This window comes from Prionailurus viverrinus, chromosome B1 (assembly GCF_022837055.1).
Source record: "Prionailurus viverrinus isolate Anna chromosome B1, UM_Priviv_1.0, whole genome shotgun sequence".
NCBI lineage: Eukaryota > Metazoa > Chordata > Mammalia > Carnivora > Felidae > Prionailurus > Prionailurus viverrinus.
The window spans coordinates 143523932-143549394 of NC_062564.1; the positions used below are offsets into that span (position 1 = coordinate 143523932).

Genomic DNA, 25463 nt, shown 5'->3' on the forward strand with positions numbered 1-25463 from the left:
ATATCCCATTGTTTAGATGTATCACATTTAATCTATACATTTATCAGTTGGTGGATACTTGTGATATTTCACTTTTTTGGCTATTATGGATAATACTGTTATGAATATTCATGGACAGGTGTTTTTTTAATTAAAAATTTTATTTTTATAGTAATCTCTACATCCAACGTGGGGCTTGAACTCACAACCCTGAAATCAAGGGTTGCATGCCCTATTGACTGAGCCTGCCAGGTGCTCCCCATGAACAAATTTTTGCTTGGGCATGTTCTCATTTTTCCTGGCTACATATCTAGAAGTAAAATTTATTTTTATTTTTTAATTTTTATTTTTTTTTTAATTTTTTTTCAACATTTATTTATTTTTGGGACAGAGAGAGACAGAGCATGAACGGGGGAGGGGCAGAGAGAGAGGGAGACACAGAATCGGAAACAGGCTCCAGGCTCCGAGCCATCAGCCCAGAGCCTGACGCGGGGCTCGAACTCACAGACCGCTATATCGTGACCTGGCTGAAGTCGGACGCTCAACCGACTGCGCCACCCAGGCGCCCCTAGAAGTAAAATTTATAATGATTCTTACAGGAGTGAAAATCATGGTCCAACAATGTAATTACGCTGCGCTCCCAAAGGTATTATGCAGAAGTGTTACACTCTCAAAAGTATTCTGCAGAAAAATGCTTGCCATGTAGAAGGAAAACCACATAGTAATATGGGAAAAGGCCACATGAAGTGAAAAAAAAGCAGGATACAACCCACTTAAAATCCTTCCTGGGCTTCCCATTCTCTGCTCTGTCCTATGGACCTGTGGTCCTCAGTTCTCTCCCCCTCAATTCTCAAGACAGGTATATATACTACCTTTGAGAGATTTTTAGAACATCTCAGCTTCAGAACCTTTGTACGTGTTGTTTCATCTGCCTGTATCACTTTTTCCCCACTTCTTTGCCTAGTGGTTTCAAGTCTCATCTTAAATGTCACTTCCTCAGAGAAACCTTCTCTGATATCCCTAACTAGGCTAAGGTTAAGTGTTTCCATTGCAGTCTGCAATTTTCCATCTTAATACTTTTGAATCTGGTAATTTTTTAGTAATAAAATATTGAGAGGTTATTAAAGGGACAGGGACACAGGATGAAACAAAATATGCAAGATCCCTGTCATCCTAGATCTTTTATTTTAGGGTGGGAATACATCTACATGTATACAACTCAATATACTGGGTAATTTTATTCTTCATTTCATTTTATTTTATTCCAGTGTAGTTAACATACAGTGTTATATCAGTTTCTGGTGTATAATATATTCAACAGTTCTATGTATTACTCAGTGCTCACCCAGTTAAGTGTACTATTAATCCCCTTCACCTATTTCCCCCATTCCCCACCCCCTCCCCCCCCCACCTCCCTCTGGTAACTCATTTGTTTGTTCTTATAGCTGAGTCTGGTTTTTGTTTGTCTTTTTTTGTTAGCTGTTTAGTATCTTAAATACCACACGAGGGATATATGTCTTTCTCTGATTAGCTTATTTCACTTAGCATTATACTCTGTAAATCCAACTATGTTGTTGTAAATGGCAAGTTCATTTTTTATGGCTGCATAATACTCCATTACACACACACACACACACACACACACACACACACACACTACATCTTCTTTACCCACTCACCTATCAATGGACAGGTGGGCTGCTTCCAGTTTGGCTATTGTAAATAATGCTGCAATAAACACATGGGTGCATATATCCCTTCAAATTAGTGTTTTGTAATCTTTGGGTAAAAATGTACTGAGTAATTTTAGATAGTGATAATCAGATTAATGTTTATCCTGTTTGGATTGTACACTCCATGAAGGCAGGAGCTATTTCTGTCTTGGTTACTTCCAGTTTGCTAGACCTTAGCACTGAGTCTAAGTGCTTAATATGCTCAATATAATTTTTGTCAATGACTGGTAAAATAGGCCTATAAAAAATAGGAGCTACTCCTGTAAATAGTTGACTTTGAGGGCTTTTTTTTCCTTTCTGTAATTTCACATATTCTTTCTATAATTGCAGCAACTAAAAGATGAGCCCAAAATTATCATAGGTGAATAAAAGAACCTCAAATAAAACACATTTATATGTCCCCACACACTCATTAAAGACCTGGTAATAAAACCTACTCAAATACTCAGATGTGTTGGTTAAGTGTATAGAATTCCCTTGGCGCATTACCAAGAAGGTTCCCCACCATCAGGAGTATAATTTACGGTTGTAAAAGACGACTTTAGCACCCAAGAAGGTGCTTATGGATATGAACCTCCGAATTGCCAGATTTCTAAAGCCCTTGAGAATCTACCTCCATCCACTATGCGCCACAGAGAAAAACCGCAATTCTACTTATACGTAATTGTCAGACACTTTTTTGCGAGGTCAACAAAGAATGCAAGATCTTTACACAACAGAGTACCAGCCCCTTCCCAATAAACCTTTCTTACAAGCTCTAGAGACCTATTAGGTTGGATAAAATCAGGTGGCTCTGGGGTCGTCCAGAAGAGCATCCAGACAAAACCCCACCCCCCAAGCGGAGCTCTCAGCCGCTTCTTTCTTCCCCGGGGCGCATGCGCAGCGTACTCTCCGGCCACCGCACGCCTCTGCCAGCGAGTGGAGAGCGCTTACGTCACCGTGAAGCTGATGATGTGCCCTTCCGCTTCTCCAAGGAAAATGAGTCCGTGCACTTTTGACCTCCCTCAGCACACAGAAAACGTCTTCCTTTCTTCCACCCCAGTGCTAAAGACTTCTCCCTCCCGTCTCCAACAGCTCAGCTTTTTTTTTGCCGGGCTCCTCTGTACGTTCGTAGGACGAGGAAGACGGCGGAGAGGAAAAACGACAGGGCACGAGACCAGTTCAGCCTTGTTTACAGGGAGTGAGCAAGTCTAGGAATCGGTCCGCGAGGGCGGAGCCGAGGAACCGGCACTTCTTCCTTCCCTCCCCTCCCTCCCCAGCCTTCCCCGCGAGCGGACGCGGCAGCGCCTCTGTCTCGCTTTTTCTTATTTTCCCCCCCTTCCCCTTTTTTTTCCTTTTTCTCCCCTTCCCCCCTTTTCACCATTTCCCCTCGGAGGCGCTTCCCCCGGGCAGGGGCAGAGCCGGTCTCACCCCCCGCCTCTCCCCGGCCCCCGCCGCCCTATGGCGAGAGGGAACCCCCTCCCCACCCGGGCACTAGCGGCGGCGGTTGGAGGAGTGGGACCGGCGGTGGCCGCGGCAGCCTCAGGTCCGGGGAAGTCATGGAACTAATTCGCTGACCCACCGGCCACAGCCGTGCGTCCCGCTCGATCGCCAGCGCCCGCGCTCCCCCGGCCCGGTTCCCCCTCTTCTCCCTCCTCAGTCGGTCCGGTCCTCGTCCCGCGCGCCCCGCCGACGCGCGCTGAGGAAAATGGGGTGGTAACGGGCCCCCGGATGACCCCGCGTCACCACTGTGAGGCCTACAGCTCCGCCGGGGAGGAGGAGGAGGAGGAGGAGGAAGAGGAGGAGAAGGTGAGGGGGCGGGGGGGGGGGGACTCGCGTCTCCGCGCCCCGCGCTCGCGCCCCCCCCCCCCCATTGCCCCTCCACCCCGTGCCACCCGGAGGGAAGCTCCGGGAGCCGCGCTCCCTGGCTGAGGCCCGGCCCCCGCCTCCCCCTCCAAAGGAAACCTTGGGGACCACCCCCCACTCCGCCCTCTCCACGCCAGAACGGTTCAGCACCTGCCCAGTTTGTAAACGGTTCTGCTGTGTTCCCTTTCGGGCTAGTTTTTTTGTCAGTGAGTAACTTTTTTGTAGCAGCAGCAAATTGTCTACTTTGGTGCACTGGGCACCTCGAGCCTGTGTAACACACAAAGAAGGAGACACACCCCCACCCTTAGACTTCAACACTACTGCGGGAGCCAAAGGAAGATAATTGACATTACAAAGCGGAATGAATGCCAAACGATCCGTTGAACGGCCAGTACTGCGGGCACTCGCGGGAGGGGAATGTTACCCCGGGTGTGAGTGGGTGGGGGAAATTGGAAAGGAGGTGAGATAGAAAGGCGGGGTTGAAGTACCCGAAATTTTGAAAAGAGGACAGAACGGCCCCCTCTTGAGCTGGAGGTTCCTTTGCAGGTCATTTGGGCAAGGGTTGAGAGTTGGGTAGCAAAGTAGTGGAAGGTGTTCCTGGGGAGGTAGAATGGAGTCACTGAAGGCCTCTGAATGTCAAGCTCAAGTCTTCAGCTTTTTTATTCTCTCAGTGGAGAGCGCCTCCGTTTGAGGAGCAGGGTATGATGTTAATAAATAACACTTGTTGAACCTTTTTATCTGACGGCATTGTTCAAAGCAGTTTGCAACTCACTGAAGCCTCAAAAGGACTCGTGGTGAGGCAGGTAGTTCGGGAGCCTTAGTTTATCCAAGAGGAAAACTGAGGGTCCACAGGATGAAGTAATTTACCCTGTAGGTGACAGCTAGAGCCGGGTGGCCAGAATTCAGACCCGAACAGCCTATGTTGTAGAGTCTCTTTACCGAAAAATGCATTTGTTGAAAACATTAACGATAGGATTATCTGCGTCTGCTTTTTCCACGTGATTTGTGGTAGATGAGATAGAAGGTAGTGGACAAATAGATGAAGAATGAACAGGGTTTAGATTTGCAGATTTGGAACCAGAAGGATGGGAGATTCTGAATTTCTGGACTGGGATAAATTTCTTACTACTGATGTAGAACAGACTAGTTAGAATCAGCATGTGTGGGGAAGGCACGGTAGCGATGATTTGCAGCGACCGATAACTGGGTTTAAGTGACAGTGTGACTCCTAGTAGGTTAGAATGGAGCTCTACGAAGGTTTTTGGTGAAGATTGGAAGCTGAGAGCGTGTACACGTTTTATTCCGATTGTAAAATACTTTAAAAACGAAAGGTACCTTTCTGTACGTTTCTTCATCTTTAAAAATGGGTGTAATAATAATACCAACTTTGTTAGGTTGTATAAGGATTAAATGAGTCATATGGTGTAATACTTTGAACAATACCTGGCTGAGTCGTAAGCACTGATTGCTTTTACTTATTCAGAACTTAAGCATAAGCTATTTATTAGGCATAGTGCTAAACTCTGGAGTGTTTGCTATCAAAGAACTCAGGGTTAGTAGGAGAGACAGGTCTGTCACAGAGCAGATAAATTCAAAAGTAGGATTATGTCCAAGTACAGATGTGAGAAGGCAGGGTACTATTTACAGACCTGTGCAAATGACAGCTCCGTAGAAAGGGAAGTGCCAGCTAGAGAAGGACATTTCAGGTTGAAAGACCAGTGTGTGGAAAGGCATGGAGCTAGGGAAGCAAACAGCAGGCTGTTTTGGAATTACAAGTACCTGCAGTTCATTATTAGGTTAGGAACATAAAGTCAAGATGGTCACATTAAAATCCCTCCTTTTAGAATAGGAACTTAGTTCCAGAAGTCAGCATCAGTACAGAATTATTTTAATGGAGTTGGTGTTATGGTGATAATAAATATAAGAATTCTGTATTTATAAAGTTTCTGTTGTTTATCCAGCTCTGTGCAGCACGTTTTCTTAGAAGAGCAGGAGGTTCTGTATGTAGATTTGTAATATAGTTTATACTGTACAGTAGGCATTTTATAAACTATTCACTCATACATTAAGTTATTTGATAAACATGGAGAAAGAAGCAGCAGTGGTAATTGAAAGAATGGCAGGAGAAATGTGAAACTACTGTAAAGTTGGAAGTGTATGGAATATGCCAACCAAAACAGTCTTTTTGTTTCTTAGTTCCTAGAGACTTCTAGCTGTCTGAGCATTCAAAGTTTTGGATGTAACTAATGGCATAAAATAATAAGATATATATAACCATAAAGTTCTAGTATTTCAAACAGTAAAATTATATTTTAAGTGTTTGTATTTTATTCTTTTTTTAAAAAAAATTTTTAATGTTTATTTTTGAGAAGGAGAGAGCATAAGTGAGGGGCAGGGAGAGAGGGAGACACAGAATCCGAAGCAGGCTCCATCCAGGCTCTGAGCTGTCAGCACCCACGGGACATGGGGCTTGAACCCATGAGCAGTGAGATCATGACCTGAGCCGAAGTTGGACGCTCAACGACCTAAGCCATCCAGGCGCCCCTGTATTTTATTCTTCAGCAGGTTTCATATTCATCTAACTTAATCTATTTTACACATCAGAAAACAAACTTGTGCATTATCAGAGAAACAAAACTCAAGTTAATGTTTTCTTCACTGTACCATTATTTGTCTTACTAGAATCTTAAAAAAGGAATCTAAAAGGTGTCCTGGTAATATAAATACTTCCATAACTTGTCTTCTGTTGCGGGGGGGTAGGGGGGAGGGAGGTTTTCCAACATTCTTAACTTGAGAGTAATTTCAAAAAGAAACCCTATTCTAGATTCATCTATCATTAATATATCACCCCACTTGTTTTATCATTTATCCTCTCTTTCTTTGTCGCATATATATGTTGCATGCATTATGGCCCTTTACTCCTAAGTATTTTACTGTGTATTTCCCAAAAAATAGGAATATTCTCTTACAGAATTGCAGTAAAGTTATCATTAGTAAGTTTAACATTGATAACATTTTTAAAAAATCTTTTTAAAATGTTTACTTTTTGAGAGGAGAGAGCATGAGGAGCAGAGAGACAGAATCCAAATAGGGTCCAGGCTCTCAGCTGAGCACTCAGCACAGAGCCTGGCATGGGGCTAAACTCCCAACGGTGAGATCATGACCTGAGCTCAACCCGACTGAGCCACCCAGGTGACCTTAACATTGATAACATCTACTTTAATTTGTCTGTTCCCATTATGTCAGTTGACCCAGTAATGACTTTTAGCAGTTTATCTTCCCAGTACAGGATTGAGTCTACGGTCAGATATTGAACTTCCATTTTTCTGTAGCCTCTGATCTGGAATATTTCTGCAAGTGTCCTCCATGCTTTTTTCTTTCACTTGGATTATTTATGTCTTATTTTTGAAAGATAAAGGAAGTTTTAACTCTTTATTTTTTGTTACATTCCCCTAGTGTGAGCAAAGAATGGTTCCTTTATTTACTCATTTTCATATGGTGTATTACATAAATTGATTTCCTGAATGTTAAAGCAACTTTGCATTCCTGGGCTAAATCCCACTTGATTACGGTGTATAGTCTTTTTTTTTTTTTTTTTTTTTTTTTGCTAGTATTTTGTTAAGGAATTCCACATCTGCATTTAGAAGAGATGTTCATGGGGCACCTGGATGGCTCAGTCGCTTAAACGTCTGACTTCGACTCAGGTCATGATCTCATGGTTCATGGGTTCGAGCCCTGCGTTGGGCTCTGTGCTGATAGCTCAGAGCCTGGAGCCTGCTTCGAATTCTGTGTCTCCCTCTCTCTGTGCCCCTCCCCTGCTTGCTCTCTGCCTGTCTCTCTCTCTCAAAAATAAATAAAAATTAAAAAAAGAATAGATGTGCATTAATAGTTTTCTAGTGCTGTTGTCTTTGCTTCACTGGCCTCATAAAGTAAGTTGAGAAATGCTCTTTACTTTTTGGAGGAGTTTGTGAAGAATTTTTTAAATTTTTCTGCAGATGTTTGGTAGAATTCACTAGTGAAGCCACTTGGGCATAGGCTTTTCTTTGACAATTGTTTGTTTACTGAATCAGTTTCTTGTATGGCTGTTCAGCTTTTTCTGTTTCTTTTGAAGTCTGTTTTGATAATCTGTGGTTCTAGGTGCTTGTCCATTTCATGCAAATTGTCCAATTTATTTGCAAACAATTCATAAAATTTCTTTATAATACCTTTTATTTCTACAGCATAGGTGGTAATGTCTTCTCTTTATTCCTGATTTTAGTACTTTAACCTTTCTGTTTTTTCTTGGTTGGTGTAGCTAAAGGTTTGCCAATTTTGTTGATCTTTTCAAAGAACCAACTTTTGGTTTCATTGATTTTTCTCTATTTCTCTATTCCTTCATTAATTTCTGCTCATATTTTTTCTGATTTGCTTTTGGTATAGTTTGCTCCACTTGCACCCTATAAGTTTTGGCATATTAGGTTTTCTTTTTCATTCATCTTGAAGTATTTTCTAATTTCCCTCATGATTTCTTCTTTGACCCAGATTCCTTTGTTTTAAAAACAATTGTTAAATTGTTTTTAAACAATTGGAAAATAGTTTCTCAAAAATACCCAAAAAACAGAAACTACCCTATGACCCAGCAATTGCACTGCCAGGTATTTATCCAAAGGATACAAAAATGCTGATTTGAAGGGGCACATGCATCCCAATGTTTATAGCAGTACTATCAACAAAGTATGGAAAGAGCCCAATTGTTTGAAATTGTTAAATTTCAAATCTAAATATTTGAAGGTCTTACTTAGAATCTTAACTGTAGAAGATTGAAGAACAGGAATCTCTTGAATCTGATGTTACTCTTCTTTACATGATTTGATGCTGTGCGTGCATCTCTGTCCCCTATTCATCCGATTTAAAGGTAATTTTCAAAGCAAACATTTTGAGGGAAGAGTAATCACAGGGGCAGCTAGCCATTGGAGAATGTTGAGAAAGTTGGGGGATCCTGGTGAGTCACCCTGTTGGGTATAGCTAATGGAATGAAACAGGTAACTTTCGACAAGAGTTAATTATGTACTAAAATGGTAAAGAAGAAGCCTTAGAACCAATGAAGTTTAATCTCCAACTAATATAGGTGTTTTTTCTAAATATCTCTTAACAGATGGTCATCTAGCTTATACTCCATTTCCAAGGTTAATATTTATATCTGCTTCAGATGAAATTATGGTGACTTTGTTCATCTAATTTTAGAGAATCTGGGAAAACTACCAAGGCAACAAAATTGGAATCTCAGAACACCTCAGCATAATGTAACAATAGTTAGAATCTAATAAGGTGACTCTCCTTCAAGATGATTTTTTTAAAAATAAAGAGTATGTTTATGGTCCTGAACAAGGTCCCGCCTACCTTCAAAAAAAGGGCACCAAAACTGCACGCACAATGGAGTGGGGCAGGTGAAGAGAATTTGCCTGAGTGTACCTTAGTAAGTCTTAAGAGTTTTAGTTGACCATAAATTCTATCTGAATTGATAGTGTGATGCAGACTCCAAAAAAATAGCTAATGATCTTAGACTGTATCAATACTGAAACTGGTGCTAATTTAGAAGAACAAAAATCATGTCATGTGAGGAAACCTTGAACAGTTTTACAGCTATGAAAAAGATGAGTTGGTGGGCATGGTAGCCGCTTTCAAACATTTGAAGGATTGGCTTGTGAAAGATTAGATTTGGGTTTGTTTGTTTTGTTTCTTGGTTGTTTTTGTTTTTTGCCCCAAGGATTGAAACCAGCCTTTGATTGAGTCCCAGTTTTATCAGGGTTCTATGAGTGATAAAAAGATAATATTGGTAGGTATCATTTCATTATCCTATTGTTTATTATTTCATAGGAGGTATAGTGGGAAGGGATAGAACCTGGTACTGGCACAAAAACAGACACATGGATCAATGGAACAGAATACAGAACCCAGAAATGGAACCACAAATGTGTGGCCAACTAATCTTTGACAACGCAGGAAAGAATATCCAATGGAAAAAAAAGACAGCAAGTGTTGTTGGGAAAACTGGACAGTAACATGCAGAAGAATGACCACTTTCTTACACTGTACACAAAATAAAGTCAAAATGTATGAAAGGCCTAAATGTAAGACAAGAAACCATCAAAATTCTAGAGGAGGACACAGGTAATAACCTCTTTGACTTCGCTGTGACAACTTCTTACTAGACATGTCTCAGAGGCAAGGAAAACAAAAGCAAAAATGAACCATTGGGACCTCATCAAGATAAAAAGCTGCACAGTGAAAAAAAATTTAGGCTGCTTTAATGAAATTATCAAACCAAGATAAAGTAATAGTTTCACTTCATTGCTTATTATTAACTACAACTGAAAGATCACAACTTAAGAAACACACTAAAAAGAGTAGATCTTGAAAAAGAAACCCTGGGGTGGTACGAGATAAATCTTAATCAAAAAATGGTTAAAAAACAAGAGAGATGTCGCACAGTGAAGGAAACAATCAACAAAACTAAGAGGCAGCCTACAGAATGGGAGATGATATTTGCAAATGACTATTGGATAAAGGGTTAGTATCCAAAATCTAGAAAGAATTTACCAAACTCAACACCCAAAAACAAATAATCTAGTGCAGAAATGGGCAGAAGACATGAACAGACACTTTTTCAAAGAAGACATCCAGATGACTAACAGACACATGAAAAGATGCTCAGCCTCACTCGTCATCAGGGAAATACAAATCAAAACCACAATGAGATACCACCTCACACCTGTCAAAATGGCTAAAATGAACAACTCAGGAAATAACATGTTGACGAGGATGCAGAGAAAGGGGAACACTTTTGCACTGTTGGTGGGAATGCATACTGGTGCAGACACTCTGGAAAATAGTTTCTCAAAAATACCCAAAAAACATAAACTACCCTATGACCCAGCAATTGCACTGCCAGGTATTTATCCAAAGGATACAAAAATGCTGATTTGAAGGGGCACATGCACCCCAATGTTTATAGCAGTACTATCAACAAAGTATGGAAAGAGCCCAAATGTCCATCAACTGATGAATGGATAATGAAGATGTGCTATATATATATGTATATATGTATATATATATATATATATATATATATATATATACATATATATATACATACAACAGAATATTACTCGGCAGTTAAAAAAAATGGAATCTTGCCATTTGCAACAGTGTGGATGGAACTAGAGTGTATTATGCTAAGCAAAATAAGAGAAAGACAAATAATATTTCACTCCTATGTGGAATTTAAGAAATGAAACATGAAAATAGGAGAAGGGAAGGAAAAGTAAGAAAAACAGGGAGGCAAACCACAAGAGACTCCTAATTACAGAGAATAAACTGAGGGTTGCTGGAGGGGAGTTGATTGGGGGGATGGGCTAAATGGGTGATGGACATTAACGAGGGCACTTTTAGGGATGAGCACTGGGTGTTATATGTAAGTGATGAGTCACTTAATTTTCTTAAAACCATTACTATGCTGTAAACTAACTTGGATTTAAATTAGAGAAAAGAAAGAGTATCTGGAGTTGAGGATAAGGGTGGCATGGAAATTGAATAAGTTTATTTGTTTTAAAAAATTTTTAATTTTATTTAAAACAAATTTTCATGTCAATTCTAGGCATTTAAATTTTTTTTTAATCCCATAAATTTGAAGCACATACATAATATACACAGTTGAAAAATGAAATAGTTATATGAGGTTTATAATGAAGAACCACAGTCTCCTGCTTCTGGACCTTCTCACCCTTTTCTCACTTTCTTGAGGTGAATCTCTGAGCACTTATCTGTTTCTCTTGTTATTTAAGATATTTTCAAATAACTTGCCCTACTGTTTTTTGATATTTCAGTTTTAGGTATTAATAGTTTTCCTACTGTGACATGTAAAGGGGTGGCTCTCGTTTTACCTTGTAATACCTCTCATCTTCTCAGTGCAGTTTTATCCGTTTGATAAAGTCCCTATTTAGTATATTCATTATTATTGTTATGTAAATGTCGATATTATTACGTTTGCCTTCTTGCATAATCTTTTTTTCTGATGTTAATTACCCTTTCATTTCCTTAGCTTTTATCAAATCTAGTTGAGTCTTGCCACAGTTTAGCTTCTCAATCCAATTTTCTTTTGATTTTGAGAGAGACAAAAGGACAGAGTGTGAGTGGGGGAAGGGCAGAGAGAGAGAATCCCAAGTAGGCTCTGTGCTGTCAGCACTTGGGGTGGGGTTGGGGGGGTGGGGTTGTGCTTGATCTCACAAACCTTGAGATAGTGACCTGAGCTGAAATCAAGTCAGATGCTTAACCAGCTGATCCCACGTAGGCACCCCTCAGTCCAATTTTCTAAGCATGGTTGTACATCTCAGTCTCTAGTTTCTTTTTCTTTTCTTTCTTTATTTTATTCTATTATTTTTTTTTAAAAAACTTAAAGACCTTTCTCCTGGACTTTCAGTTGCACTGCACTGATCTGGACTGTTGCTCTTTAGACTTGCTCATTTTAGGGTGCCCGTCACTTTATTGTTGAGTTTTCTAGATGATCACTCTCTAGTAGAACTTTCTGCAGATGTTCCTTTTCTGCACTATCTGATGCAGTATCCACAAACTACATGTGGCTATTGAGCATTTGAAATGGGGCAGTAGTGACTGAGGAATTATATTTTAACTTCATTTAATTCTAATATAAATAGTTCTGTGTTAGCGGACACTGTATTGGAAGCACAAATAAAGACGATTTCATACTGATTATATGGGAATGAGTGGGATATAATGCTATGGATTTCATTTTTTTTTAATGAAAGAAAAGGTTAGTAACCTTTATCTGATTAGATTTTTAAGAGGAATATTTGTGATAACTACTTCTAAGAATTACTAGTATGAAAATCCAATGACTTAAAATTTGTTGGCACAATTTGAGATGTAATAATATATTTTCTTCAGTCTATAGGTTCTATCAATTATATGTCCATGTTTTTATTGTCTTTACTACTGGGTTTCATATTAAAAGTGAATATGTTTAGGTAACATAATTATTGTAACGTTTTAATGTATTTTAAAGACCTATGAAATCCTATACTGCCTTGTAACATTCTTATTTTGTTTTATGAATTGCTTAATAAGAACAACAGATTTGTACAATGCTACATGTACTCTATAATTAAAGAAAAAGCATTGTTTTATATTTGATTTTATAGGTAGCTACATCAAGCTGGGAGGCAGGCAGATCCAAAGGATATCATGAAGTTTCCAGGGCCTTTGGAAAACCAGAGATTGTCTTTCCTGTTGGAAAAGGCAATCTCTAGGGAAGCCCAGATGTGGAAGGTGAATGTGCCGAAAATGCCTACCAATCAGGTAATGATTTTTCTCTTCACTCTAGATAGATGACTTAGAAATAAGTGTACTACTCTCATATAGTGGTGTCTTGACACTGCATGGGAGAAATACATACTATTAAAGGATATGCTCTATTTTTTATTTAAGAAACTTCTTGTTTCATTCTGAAACAAGAATGAACTTTTTGTTAGCTTGTGTTATCTGAGTTACAGCTTTAAGAAGATACATTTGTTCTCTTTCACTATAGCCCAGTGCAAACACCAATAAGCCTTCTTTATTTCTAGGTATATAGTTAGCTATGGAAGCTGAAATTATCTTTAGTACACAAAAATTGTTCTTTCTTTCTTGAATATTTATAAGGGGTTCAAGTAAGCTACTAAGATAATGCCAATGTTGGATGCTTCTAGAGAGATAGGCTTCTTACCACTCAATTACTATTAGCCTTATGCCTTTTCTTTTAGAAATGTTTATGCTTCTAACATATAATCCTATTAATGTTTTTTTTTAACAAATAATTATTCAGTTTATGCACTTCCAAAGCTTATTGTATAAGCCTTTTTTATCCCTAGTATCTTGCATTGTGCTTGGGATAAAGAACAGTGGCCAAGAAATTTTTGATCTGTGTAGGTAAATGAATAGCAAATATCTGAGTTCCTCCTTTGTTGGTTTAGGTTAACCTTTGTTTGTAGGTTTTTGAAATCTAAATGCATCTTCTAATTCTAACCTATTTCTGTCATTCTTTGTTATAAGCTGATGAAAAATGTTTTGCATTTATTGTTACTTATTTGTCATTTAGCAGATTGAAATTAGTTAACTGGAGTGTGTTACCATATTTAATCCTTTGAAATAGGTAATAGTCCCTTTGCTCAAAACTTTATAAATTATTTTTAACGTTTATTTATTTATTTATTTATTTATTTTTTTTTTAATTTTTTTTTTTCAACGTTTATTTATTTTTGGGACAGAGAGAGACAGAGCGTGAACGGGGGAGGGGCAGAGAGAGAGGGAGACACAGAATCGGAAACAGGCTCCAGGCTCTGAGCCATCAGCCCAGAGCCCGACGTGGGGCTCGAACTCACAGACCGTGAGATCGTGACCTGGCTGAAGTCGGACGCTCAACCAACTGCGCCACCCAGGCGCCCCAACGTTTATTTATTTTTGAGACAGAGATAGACAGAGTATGAATGGGGGAGGGTCAGAGAGAGAGGGAGACACAGAATCCAAAGGAGGCTCCAGGCTGTGAGCTGTCAGCACAGAGCCTGATGCAGGGCTCGAACTCACGGGCTATGAGATTCATGACCTGAGACGAAATCGGACGCTTAACCGACTGAGCCACCCAGGCGCCCCAGGACTCAAGACTTTAATAAGTAGTAGAGTTATAATTTGAACCTGAGGTAGTTCTCTTCCCATTATACTTTGTTTTCAGTTTTTACTTTTATCTACTTGTGTGATTTTTAATTTTTTTTTTTAATTTTTTTTCAACGTTTTTATTTATTTTTGGGACAGAGAGAGATAGAGCATGAACAGGAGAGGGGCAGAGAGAGAGGGAGACACAGAATCGGAAACAGGTTCCAGGCTCCGAGCCATCAGCCCAGAGCCCGACGCGGGGCTCGAACTCATGGACCGCGAGATCGTGACCTGGCTGAAGTCGGACGCTTAACCAACTGCGCCACCCAGGCGCCCCTTAATTTTTTTTGTTACTATTTTTTTAAAGTTTATTTATTTTGAGAGAGAGCAAAAGAGTGCAAGCTGGGAAGGGGAAGAGAGAGGGAGAGACAGAATCCCAAGCAGGCTCTGCGCCATCAGCACAGAGTCCGATGTGGGGCTCAATCCCATGAAACATGAGATCATGACCTGAGCTGAGATCAAGAGTTGGACTCTTAACCAACTGAGCCACCTAGGCACCCCATCTTGTGTGATTTTTTTAGATTACTTGGGAATTCAGTCATTCAGTAAATGTTCATTAAGTAACTGTTACATTCTGAGCACTTCTAAGCATTGAAGATACATCAGTGAGAAAACTGAAATTCCTGTCCTTATGTTCTGACATTCTGGTATGCCTCAAAGCTTAAATACACCTGGCTTTAGAACCATTTCTTTCTTCCTTCTTCTGCTGTCTCCTTGAGTCAGCATGTAACCAACAGTAATATTCTTTTACAACATAGTCTTTAAAGGTGATACTCTACCAAGATTATAGTATATTGCTATGTTATCACTTAACCTGGCCTATTTCTTTTTTTTTTTTTTTAAATTTTTTTTTTTCAACGTTTATTTATTTTTGGGACAGAGAGAGACAGAGCATGAACGGGGGAGGGGCAGAGAGAGAGGGAGACACAGAATCAGAAACAGGCTCCAGGCTCTGAGCCATCAGCCCAGAGCCCGACGCGGGGCTCGAACTCACGGACCGCGAGATCGTGACCTGGCTGAAGTCGGACGCTTAACCGACTGCGCCACCCAGGCGCCCCAAACCTGGCCTATTTCTATAGGTGACTTAGTAAATACTACTGAGGTAATATCAGAGAATAGAACAGTATTAAACTTCTAAGAGGGAAGTTAAGGATTTGCTTTTAGTAACATCAAGTAGAAGCCAAAGTTAGTTCTCAAATGTGGATGGGCTTGTTCTGATGGAGATAGGGATAATAAGGTAGGGATAAGAGGAAAGAGCTGTAAGAGCTGGAGCCACTTTCCATAGTAACCCCCAAAGACACTTCTGTATTCTAGTTCTAATTTTTTTATTTTCTTCTATCACTCTTCACGGACTGGCTTTTTTACTTCTCTTTCCACGATTACTTCTAATCATGTTTTCCCTTCTTGATTTCTTGGAGAAAAGAAACAGTCTTGTTGTTAAGCCATATACATACTTTGTCCAACTTTTCTAATGTTTTTTTAAGTGCTGGTAAAAATGGAAAAATAAAATATTTTAATTTTCTGCTTTGCGTCTTTCCTTCAGTTTCCTTATGTTTCTTTCTCTACCTAAACTCTACCTCTGGATCACTCTCTTACAGTTCTCTTTTAATCTGCAGCTCGTATCCCCAAGTTTAGAACAGAGTGGTCACATGAGAATGTTATACACCTATCACTCCCTGTGTGTGTGCTTCTACAGCACTTTTTACTTCCCTTATAGCACACAATATTATTTCCTAATGATGTGATTGTGAGTTCCTTTGGGCTAGGGTTGTGTTATTTTATTTACTGGCATATAATAGACATATAATATAGTAGTAAACATTTACTGGCATATAATATAGTAGTAAATATCTTTTAAATGAACATTAACATTTCTTTGTAATTATTTCAGGTTAGAGAAGTTCTTTTACATAATAGTACGTTCAATTACACGATAATTTTGTTATATGAATTTGGGGGAAAAATTGAAGACTGGTCAAAGTGACATGCACTTTCAGATATTCTTTATTTTGCTAAAGTGCTTTTGATATGCAAAGACAAAACTATGCTTGAAGCTGTTACTATAAAGATGGTTTTCATTAGAAGTTTGAAACTCTAAGGAATCTTCAAAGGCCATATAATTATGTAGTTTCCAATACATGATCTTGAGCCACTGGGCTTCTGAGTGTATCAGAGTCACCCAGGAGATGTCTTACAGAGATTCCAGGCCTCACTCAGACTTCTTGGGCTTGTGGTGGCAGTTATGGAAATATGTATTTTAAAAAGCTTTATAGTTTTATTAACATGAATTAGATTTGGGAATCACTGATTTACTCTAACCACACAGTAGAAAAGTTCTCCTTCTAACATCTCTGGTAAGTGATCCTCTGTTTTGGATATTTTATTCATTCTACTATGGAAAAACTATAAATTATTGTCAAGTTTTTCCTAAATTGAACCTGAAAACTCCTTCTTTCTAGTGGCCACTTACTGGTTCTAGTTTTGTCCACTGGAGCAATACAGAATAAATTTCCTTGTTTTAAGTGGTAGCCCTTTATCTATTCAAAGATGTGTTAAGCCCAAAAAGTCATCTCTTTTCCTTTTTTTTTCTTTTTCTCTTTTCTTTCTTTCTTTCTTTCTTTCTTTCTTTCTTTCTTTCTTTCTTTCTTTCTTTCTAAGTTAACATACAGTGTAGTCTTGGTTTTAGGAGTAGAACCCAGCGACTCATCTCTTACATATGACACCCAGTGCTCATCACTAAAAGTGCCCTCCTTAGTGCCCATCACCCATTTAACCTATTCCTCTACCCACCTCCCCTCCAGCAACCCTTAGTTTGTTCTCTGTATTTAAGAGTCTCTTACGGTTTGTCTCCCTGTTTTTATCTTATTTTTGCTTCCCTTCCCTTATGTTCATCTGTTGTGTTTCTTAAATTCCACATAGGAGTGAAATCATATATTTGTCTTTCTCTGACTGACTTATTTTGCTTAGCATAATACTTGCTAGTTGCATTCACATTGTTGCAAATGGCAAGATTTCATTTTTTTAATTGCGAGTAATATTTCATTGTATGCATATATGTACACACACCCCACATCTTCTTTATCTATTCATCAGTTAATGGACATTTGGGCTCTTTCCATACTTTGTTGTTAATGCTGCTATAAACATTAGAGTGCATGTGCCCCTTCAAATCAGCATTTTTGTATCCTTCGGATAAATACCTAGTAGTGCAATTGCTGGGTCGTAGGGTAGGTCTGTTTTTAATTTTTTGAGGAACCTCCATACTGTTCTCCATAGTGGCTGCACCAGTTTGCGTTCCAAATAGCAGTGCAAAAATGTTCCTCTTTCTCCGCATTCTTGCCAACATCTGTTGTTTCCGGAGTTGTTCATTTTAGCCATTCTGACAGGTGTGAGGTGGTATCTCATTGTGGTTTTGATTTGTATTTCCCTGATGACGAGTGAGGCTGAGCATCTTTTCATGTGTCTGTTAGTCATCTGGATGTCTTCTTTGAAAAAGTGTCTGTTCATGTCTTCTGCCCATTTCTGCACTAGATTATTTGTTTTTGGGTGTTGAGTTTGGTAAATTCTTTCTAGATTTTGGATACTAACCCTTTATCCAATAGTCATTTGCAAATATCATCTCCCATTCTGTAGGCTGCCTCTTAGTTTTGTTGATTGTTTCCTTCACTGTGCGACATCTCTCTTGTTTTTTAACCATTTTTTGATTAAGATTTATCTCGTACCACCCCAGGGTTTCTTTTTCAAGATCTACTCTTTTTAGTGTGTTTCTTAAGTTGTGATCTTTCAGTTGTAGTTAATAATAAGCAATGAAGTGAAACTATTACTTTATCTTGGTTTGATAATTTCATTAAAGCAGCCTAAATTTTGTTTAGTTTAGTTTTGGCAGCAGTGTCATGTTGGCTTATTGAACTTGTTTTTAAAGCCGCCTTTTTTTTTTAAATATTTTTTTTAAATGTTTATTTATATTTGAGAGAGAGAGAGACAGAGGGTGAGAGGGGGGAGGGGCAGAGAGAGAGGGAGACCGAATCCGAAGTAGGCTCCAGGTTCTGAGCTGTCAGCACAAAGCCCAATGCAGGGCTCGAACTCACAAGCAGTGAGATCATGACCTGAGCCGAAGTCGGACGCTTAACCAACTGAGCCACCCCGGTGCCCCTCCCTCTCTTTAAATACTGCATTGCCTTAGTTATTATAGCATTATAATAAGTGTTTGGTGGCAAAAACTTTGTGTTTTTCTCAAGATTGTGTTGGCTATTCTTAGCCCTTTGCTCTTTGAATATATTTTAAAATGCACTGATCAATTAAAAAGTTTGGGGAGTCAGTTACTGAATCTGTCAGTTTGGGGAGAATTCTTTGTAATATGAGTCTTCCATTTCATGAACATAGACTATCTCTTCATGTTCTTTAAAGTTGGTCCTCTGGGGCACCTGGGTGGCTCAGTCCGTAAAGCATCTAACTTTGGCTCAGGGCATGGTCTCACGGTTCATGAGTTTGAGCCCCTTGTCAGGCTGTGTGCTGACAACTCGGAGCCTGGAGCCTGCTTCAGATTCTGTCTCTGTGTCTCTGTCTCTCTGTCTCTCTGTCTCTTAGCCCCACTTCCTCTGCTTGCGCTCTGTCTCTCAAAACTGAATAAATGTTAAAAAAAAAAAAAAAATTAAAGTTGGTCCTAAGTTTCTTTTAATAATGGTTGGTAGTTTAGGTTTATTTCTAGATATTTGAGTCTTGGTGAGGCTATTACAAATGGTATTTTAGATTTTTAATTTTTTTAATATGCTGTTTCTGTACATGTATATGGAAATAAAATAGCTTTTTATATATTGATTATACTAAATTAGCTTACAGACTGATTTGTATTTTTTTTATTTAAAAAAATTTTAATGTTTATTAGTTTTGAGAGAGAGATAGAGCGCGTGAGCTGGGGAGGGGCAGAGAGAGAGCGAGAGACACAGAATCCGAAGCAGGTTCCAGGCCTCCAGCTGTCAGCACAGAGGCCAAGGTGGGGTTTGAACTCACAAACCGTGAGATCATGACCTGAGCCAAAGTCAGACACTTAAGCAACTGAGCCACCCAGGCATCCCAGACTCATTTGTATTTTTGTATATTATACGTAGACATGTTTACTGTAAATAATCATGGTTTTGTTTCTTCCTATCCAGTTCTTAATACTTTTTATTTATTTTTCTTGTTTTATGGAATTAGCTAGGGCCTCCAGAATCCCACTGAATATAAGTAGCAAGTATCTTTGTCTCAGTTTTAGTTTGAGGGGAAAGTTTTGAGTATTTCACCATTATGTATAATATTTGTTATATATTCTTTAGGTCATCTTGATCAGATTAGGAAGATTATCTCCCTTAATTTGTCAAGAGATTTTTTTCTAAATAGGTGTTAAGGTTTTTTACATCATTGGATTTTGTTAAGTTTGCTTAGGAATATTGCATTTATGTTCATGGGTAAGATTGGTTTGTAATGCCTTTTGTCAGGTTTTCATAATAAAGTATGCTGGCTTTGTAAAGTGAATTGGGAAGTGTTCCTGCTTTTTTTAAAAAAAAATGCTCTCTCTCAATTTGTTTAGGTCGGTGTTATTTCTTTCTTAAAGGTTGGCAGGTTCCACTGGGGGCCTAGAGATTTATTTGTGGGAAAGTATTAAATAATTCAATTTCTTTGGTAAATGTGAGACTAATCAGGTCTTCATTTAAATCTTAGTTTTGTAAACTGTGTTTTTCAAGGAATTCATTTATTTCATTTAAATTGTCAAATTATTTGTGTAAAGTTGTTTAATATCATGTTTCTTTTTTTTAAAGGTAGAGAGAGTGCACACATGAGCAGGGGAGGGGCAGAGAGAGAGAGAGAGAGAGAGAGAGAGAGAGAGAATTGTAAGCAGGCTCCATGCCCAGCACAGAGCCCCCCACATGTGAGTTGATCTCACAACCATGAGATCACGACCTGAGTGTAAATCAAGAGTCAGACGCTCAACCAGCTGAGCCACCCAGGCAGCCCTATAATATCTTTTTAACATTGAAAAAGTTCATAATGGTGTTCTTTTTTCATTTACTTAGTGATTTGTGCTTTTTTTTTTGATTAGTGTTTCTAGAGATCTGTGGATTAGTCTTTTAGTTCTGTTGATATTCCCTGTTGTACATTTGCTTTTTTTTTTTTTTTTTTTTAAGTAGGCTTCCCACCCAGCACAGAACCCAGTGTGGGGCTTGAACTCAAGACTGTGGCATCCAGACCTGAGGTCGAGTTGGATGCCTGAGCCACCCAGGCACCCCACACATGTGTTTTCTTTTTAAGTTTTGCTCTTTTTTTCATTTCTTGCTTCTGTTACCTTTGTGTAATTTGCTGTTCTTTTCTTGAAGTAGATGCTTAAAAAATTGATTCTTCTATTTTAAGATACACATTTAAAATTAAGGTTTCCTCGAAGTGTAGTTGTTCAACCATGTCTCATTTGCCTCATGGGGTTCTTAATTTCAGTTACTATATTTTTTAGTTCTAGAATTTCCTTTTGGATTTTTTTTATAGGTATCATTTTTCTAGTGAAATTCTTCATTTTTTCATCTATTTTCCTGCTTTTCCTCTATTTTCTTGTATATTAAGTCCTTTTTTCCTTTTTTTAAAAATGTTTATTTATTTATTTTGAAAGAGAGCACGAGCAGGGGAGGGGCAGAGAGAGAGGAAGAGAGAGAATCCCAAGCAGAGGCTCTGCACTGTCAGCACAGAGCCTGATGTGGGGCCCTATCCCATGAACCACGAGATCATGCCCTGAACTGAAACCAAGAGTTGGATGTTCAGCTCACTGAGCCACCCACGTGTCCCTTAAGTCCTTTTCTGATAATTCAAAGATCTAGGTCTTTTTGTTGTTATCCCTTTTTTCTCTTGGTTTTTGGTCACTTCGTTCTTTTATCATACCTCCTTAATTTTTCTTAATTAAGTTTTTAATTTTAATTCCAGTATTGTTAACATACAGTGTTATATTAGAGTCCAGATGTACAATATAGTGATTCAGTGTATCTATTCCTTACTCAGTGCTCATCAAGATAAGTGTATTCTTAATCCCTTTCACCTATTTCACCCATTCCCCCCCCACCATCCTCCCCTCTGGCAACCATCAACTTGTTCTCTGTAGTAGAGTCTATTTCTTGGTTTGTGTGTCTCTCTCTTTTTCTCCCCTTTTGTTCGTTTGTTCCATTTCTTAAATTCCACATATGAGTGAAATCATATGGTATTTGCCTTTCTCTGACTGACTTTGCTTAGCATTATAGTATATAGCATACCCAATAATTTTTAATTGGATGCTGAACATTATGAAAAATTGTAAAGGCTCTAGATGTTTTCTTGTTACAGAAGGGTTCAGTCTTTTTTTGGTGGGCAAACTGAGTAGGAGATGAATCACTTTAACCCAGTCAGAGATGGTGCTGATTGAAGTCTGGGCAGCAGTTGGGTATGGCTTCATCTGCCTCTGGTTTGCCCCCCTCCTAGAGTGTAACCAAGAATTCCACCTGAGAACTTGGGAGGTTGCTGAAGGGTGCTGAACTCATTCTTCCTTTTCAGAGGCTTTTGCTTAGCTTCTTACATCTCTATCTTTCCCAACTTCAGAATTTCATTCAAGGGATTCTTGGGTGGCTCAGTTAAGAGTCCTGTTTTTGGTTTCTGCTCAGGTCATGATCTCATGGTTCATGAGTTCAGGTCCATGTCAGGCTCTGCACTATTAGTGCACTAATAGTGCAGAGCCTGCTTGGGATTCTTTCTCCCTCTGTTGCCTATCCCCCATGTGCTCTCTAGTTCTCTCAAAATAAATAAATAATAAAATTTAATTTCAAAATTAAGGGGGAAATCAACTGAATGTCACATTTAGTTCTCTGACCCTCCCTGTCCCTCTAGGTTCTTGGCTCCTCAAGTCTCCATATTTTGTCTCTAGCCCTATAAAAGCCTCAAAAGCTCTGTAGGTTTCCTTGCCCATACTCAGTTTTTTGGCATACTCACAGGAGGGGCAGATGCCCTGAAGGAAAACTACTATAGAATATTGATTCCTCTCGTTTAAGGTTTCCCCATATTCAAAAGTGAATAGAGCACTCCTGTGAAAACTTTTGTAAGCTGAAATGTTGTAAAGTGAAGAAACAATTACCATTAACTTATCAGGGAAATTTTTTGAGTGTTCCTAAACCATCTGTTTGGCTTTTCTGATACCTTAGGACACATCTTGCTAACAGATGGACAAAGTAACTCAGGATAGTACTGATGCTCACAGACAATGTTCAAAGCCATGGTGGCTTGATGCTGAGATACTGAGTGTAGTTCTGGGGAAAGGAGATTGGCAGTACCGATCTGCTGCTCTGGGTGTGCCATCACCATCTCCTTAACATCTTGTTGCAAAACAAGTGCTGAATGCTGTGTTTACTTTTTGCCTTTTTTCGTAAAAGTGAAAATTCTCTTCAGAGTTTTTCATGTACTAATGTAGATTTTCAGTAAAAGCTAAGTGACATAACATGGACTTTTGAAATTTGAGGATACCTGTACCTCACATCCAGGATCTTAGATCTGCAAAGCCTGGTGGTCCTAGAAGTTCTGATGACTTCAAAACAGGTGGTGGTGGTGGTAGTGGTGGTGGTGGTGGTGGTGGTGGTGGTGGTGGTTAATAGCTTTTCTAGTTCTCCGCTGGACTGTAGGTTATTACCTAATCTGTCATAGCGAAAAGCAGAAATGTAACTTTTCTTAATGTTGAACTTTAGAGATGTGACAGGAGAGGCTGTGGGAGCAGAGGAAAGTACTTTGCTCAACTAGAGTTACTAGGAAAAGTGTAGTGAGGAGTGACCATTGAAATAGCTCTTCAAGGATAAATAATAGGACAGGTAAAAGAGAAGGGGTGTGTTCCAACCAGAGGGAACAGTATGAACAGAGGAGCAGTGGTATAATAAAATAGCATGGCAGAAGCATGGAAGGACTATAAATATACAAGTGCTATCCTTACAGTATGAATTTTAAGGCAGAAAGAGATGGAAGGTGAGTGAGGCTGGAGAGGTAGATCATAGGGATTTGTATGCCATGCCTGGGGGATTGTACTTAATCTTTTAGGTAATGGTGAGCCTTTTAGAGTTTAAAGCTGGGGAGGATTTGTATTTTAATGATCAGAATGTAACATGTGAAATATAAAGCCCTATGTTTTACCAGGTTGAATCAATGCATTATAAATTCTCTTGAGGATTGGTTGTTAACCAGTGAACTGAACACTCTTAACCCTATTTGAGGAATCCACGGAAAAGAAAACATCCCTTGATCAAGAAGTACTATCTGCAGTGGGCAGGCAGTTCTGCTTTCCTTTCTTCCTTCTGTCCTTCCTTCTGAATGGGATTATTTAGACACAGAACTTAATTTTTCTAAAGCTATCCTAATAATATTACTGTTTCATAAGTACATGCTTGAATCGATTTGAAAAAGTGATGTTAGTACAACTTCCCTAAGAGTGAGTCTTAAACTGTTACCTTTTGTGAGTTTTTTGTTGTAGTTGTTATTTTTGTTAATTTTGACTAGTGATATTAATACTAGCCATGCAGGAATGCTTTCTTGGCTCTGTTCCCAAATTTTAATATAAGATGTAAATCTAAAGATCTTGTTATGATCCCTTTTATAACTAGTTGTATTATACTTGGTTTAAAAATTATATGTAATATTTTGTAAATTTTTTCTGGGATCACTAGAGCATCAGGTATTTTTAGAAGTGGAAAGAACAAAACTAGTATTTTAAGTGCCTTTTGCATTCTGTTTCTACATTTAGTTTTATAGCTACGATATGAAATCTATATAACCATGTTCCCTATGTTACATACTCTTATAGCACATTATGTTCATCTTTTGTGGCACTTCTTACAGTTATACATTTGTGTTATCTGTTTAATGTCAAAAATACCAAATAAACACACTATGTAATATAATTTATGAGTTAGGGATCTTTTTCTCCTTTATCCCCATTGTGTAGATATCTGAGCTGAAGGTGGAATTAATGGTGTCTTTGTTCTTTCATTGATACTCTAGATCATTGTTCTTTCACCTCCCTAAAACCTCCCCAGTTCCATCAGATTCTGTCACCATCTGTTTCTCCTTGCATGCATGTATTTCCATGTCATTGATTTGTTTGGATGGCTTGCTTAACATTACTTTTCTGTTTTGGCATTTTAGATAAAAGCTCATCTTGGTAGGAATTTAATTTCTCTTGAATGCTTAAGTCTTTCCATATACAAGTATCGTGACTGCCTTCATTTGGCTCTCAGGGAACCCCTAGACCAGAACTAGTTCTTAAAGTAGCACCTGAGGGCTCTGTGGAAAGTGATATATTATAACCAGTGACTATGCTAACTGCTTTTTGACTCAGGGCCTAGCTGTCAGTCTGTGTCTGCTTCCTCTCGCCTTTCTCAAGAAGCTACAGCTCCAGATGATAATGTTTTGCCACCTTTTTGAGACTCTTTGAGAGAGAATTGAAGCTCCTGGTTCTAATAGCCTAACTCCAGTTTCCTCTGTCATGTTGGACAATAGTCTGTGCAGGATATAAATTCCCTTGCTACTCTATGCACCCAGAACCTGTCAAGCCCATAGCTTCAGTTTCATGAACTGCCTTATGTTTCTTTTTGGTCGGTGGCATTATACCACTGATTCTTAGAGTATCTGTTTCTAGCAGTCTTTTTCACCCACCTTGATTTAATTTGTAATTCAGAAGAGCTTAACAATAGGTTATTTCCTCTGCGTTAACATCATTCCTGTGCTTCAGAGTAAAGTTCACAGGCTTAAAAAAACAGCTCTTTTCCGTGCCTTTAAAATGATCATATTGTTTCCTCACTTTTAAAATGCAGATGTGTTGTTGTCTCTTATAAGAAGCTTTCATTCTACCTCCACACAGGACCAAGTGCCCTTCCAGTATGCTCCCTTAGTGCCTCGTACATACCTCTCTTTTACGCTAATCATAGTTGATTGATATTTTCTTAAGTTTGCCTCACCATGAGACTTTAAGTTTCAGAGTTTAAATAGGAAGTTTTTTTATTCATCATTGTATTCCCAGGACCTGTCATATCATAGACACTAAATGTTTATTAGTATGAACTGAATTAAATGTTTTGATTGTCAGATGTTTTCAGATTATTGGTCATAGTCTCAACACCAGTTTGGTGGTGAGATGTTAAC

The 25463-nt window shown here is 38.8% G+C and overlaps 1 protein-coding gene across 2 annotated transcripts in view; it reads left to right on the forward strand.

Annotated features, from left to right (window-relative positions):
- Window positions 1-2959: 2959 nt before the first annotated feature.
- CCNI (cyclin I) overlaps window positions 2960-25463 on the forward strand; it is a 36357-nt gene continuing 13853 nt past the window's right edge. The window contains exons 1-2 of one of the 2 annotated variants that reach the window (XM_047856194.1): window positions 2960-3500; window positions 12755-12911. In XM_047856194.1, coding sequence (XP_047712150.1) covers window positions 12798-12911 — 114 coding nt within the window. In that variant the 5' untranslated portion in view covers window positions 2960-3500; window positions 12755-12797. The remainder of the gene's footprint in view (window positions 3501-12754; window positions 12912-25463) is intronic. The other variant, XM_047856195.1, reaches the window with a different exon arrangement.